At 59.9% G+C, this 2,052-nt stretch overlaps 1 protein-coding gene across 1 annotated transcript in view; it reads left to right on the top strand.

Annotated features, from left to right (window-relative positions):
* Positions 1-2,052, top strand: part of FMNL3 (formin like 3) — a 16,428-nt gene that overhangs the window by 8,056 nt on the left and 6,320 nt on the right. The window contains exons 17-19 of the mRNA XM_014947451.1: positions 782-942; positions 1,741-1,842; positions 1,941-2,042. Coding sequence (XP_014802937.1) covers positions 782-942; positions 1,741-1,842; positions 1,941-2,042 — 365 coding nt within the window. The remainder of the gene's footprint in view (positions 1-781; positions 943-1,740; positions 1,843-1,940; positions 2,043-2,052) is intronic.

Raw genomic sequence — 2,052 nt, 5'->3', positions numbered from 1 at the left:
GTGTCCCCCCCGTGCCTCCCTTGCAGCGGAACAAGTGGCAGCAGCAGGAGCTGATTGCGGAGCTGCGGCGGCGCCAAGCCAAGGACCATCGCCCCGTCTACGAGGGCAAGGACGGCACCATCGAGGACATCATCACCGGTACGGCCCCCCCCGGCCCCCCCAGCCCTGACACCCGGGTCCTGCCCGCGTGCGGGGAATGACGTTTCCCTGTCGTCGTCCCCCCCGCCCGTGCCCCCCCTGCAGCGCTGAAGAGCGTCCCCTTCACGGCCCGCACCGCCAAGCGGGGCTCGCGCTTCTTCTGCGACCCGTCCCACCACGACGAGTCCAACTGTTAGCCCCCAGGTACCGCCTGCATGCCGGGACCCCCGACCTCCTCCCAAAGGACGAATGACAAGACCAGAGGAAATGGTCTGAAGTTGGGGCAGGGGAGATTTAGATTAGATATTAGAAAGAACTACTTTACTGAGAGAGTGGTCAGGCCCTGGAACAGCCTGCCCAGGGAGGTGGTGGAGTCACCATCCCTGGAGGGATTTAAGAAATGTATAGACATGGCTCTTCAGGGCATGCTCTAGTGCCCAAGGTTATTGGTTTATGGTGAGGTGTTGAGTGTGGGGTTTAGTTGGTGGGTGCGGTGTTTTTGGTGGGCGTTTGGTGTGGGGTGTTTTTTGGGGTTTTGTTTTTTGTTTTGGGTTTTTGTTTTTTTTTTTTTGTGGTTGGACTCGATCTCAGAGGTCCCTTCCAACCACTAAGATTCTGTGATTCCCCGTTCCCATCCCCGCAGTGTCCCTGGAGAACGTGCTGCTGGATGTGAAGGAGCTGGGCCGGGGGATGGAGCTGCTGCGGCGGGAGTGCGGGCTGCACGAGAGCGGCGTCCTGCGCGCCTTCCTGGCGGGCAGCGAGGGGAAGCTGGAGCGGCTGCAGAAGGACGCGCGGACGGCTGAGGTGAGGGCTGCGCCTCACACGGCTCCCGTGCACCCCTTGCACGCACGCCTGGCTTCGGGCGGCTCTTGTGCACGTCTTCGTGGTACGCTACTGGTGCATGCCTTGCTTTTCACACCCCTCATGCATGTCTTGCTACACACAGCTTGCTTTGCAGGGCTCTTGTGCACAGCTTGCCTTGCACACTGCTTGTGCATGCCTTGCTTTTCACACCCCTCATGCATGTCTTGCTACACACAGCTTGCTTTGCACGGCTCTTGTGCATGCCTTGCTTTTCACGGCCCTTGTGCATGCCATACTCTGCACGGCCCTTGTGCACGCCTTGTCACACACGGCTTGCTTTGCACGCTCCTTGTGCACGCCTTGCCTCACACAGCCCTCATCCACACCTTGCTTTGCACGTCCATTGTGCACGCTCGTCTTGCTTTGCACACTCCACGCGTGTGCCTTGCTTTGCACAGCCCTCACGCACACCTTACTTCTCACATTCCTTGTACACGCTTTGCTTTTCGCAGCCCTTGCTTTGCACACTCCTCAAGCACGCCTGTCTTGTTTTGCATGCTCCATGTGTGTGCCTTGATTTGCACGGGCCTTGTGCGCGTCTTGTCACACACACCTTTGCAGGCTCTTTGTGTGTGCCTTGTTCTGCATGCTCCTCCTGCACGCCTTCCTTTGCACACTCCTCGTGCAGGTCTTGCTTTGCACAGCCCTTGTGCAAGTCTTGCTTTGCACACTCCTCGTGCACACCTTGCCTTGCACACCCCTTGTGCCCGTGGGTGACAGTCCCGTCCCCCGTTGCAGGACGCCTACAACACCGTGGTGCGGTATTTCGGCGAGAGCCCCAAGACCACCCCCCCGTCTGTCTTCTTCCCGGTCTTTGTCCGGTTCATCCGCTCCTACAAGGTGAGGTGGGGCCGGGAGGGGACAGGCGGGGGGGTGGTGACACCGGTGACAAATCGTGGGGGGGATGTGTGACAGTGGTGTCTCCCACTGCCCGGCAGGACGCAGAGCAGGAGAACGAGACGCGGAAGAAGCAGGAGGAGGTGATGCGGGAAAAGCTGCTGGCGCAGGAGGCAAAGAAGCAGGAGAAGGTGGGCACAGGGGTAGGCTTGG

The sequence above is a fragment of the Calidris pugnax genome, unplaced genomic scaffold (genome assembly GCF_001431845.1).
Source record: "Calidris pugnax isolate Ruff unplaced genomic scaffold, ASM143184v1 scaffold155, whole genome shotgun sequence".
Lineage (NCBI taxonomy): Eukaryota > Metazoa > Chordata > Aves > Charadriiformes > Scolopacidae > Calidris > Calidris pugnax.
The sequence above is the reverse complement of the archived record's forward strand: the minus strand, read 5'-3'. Positions and strand labels throughout refer to the sequence as shown.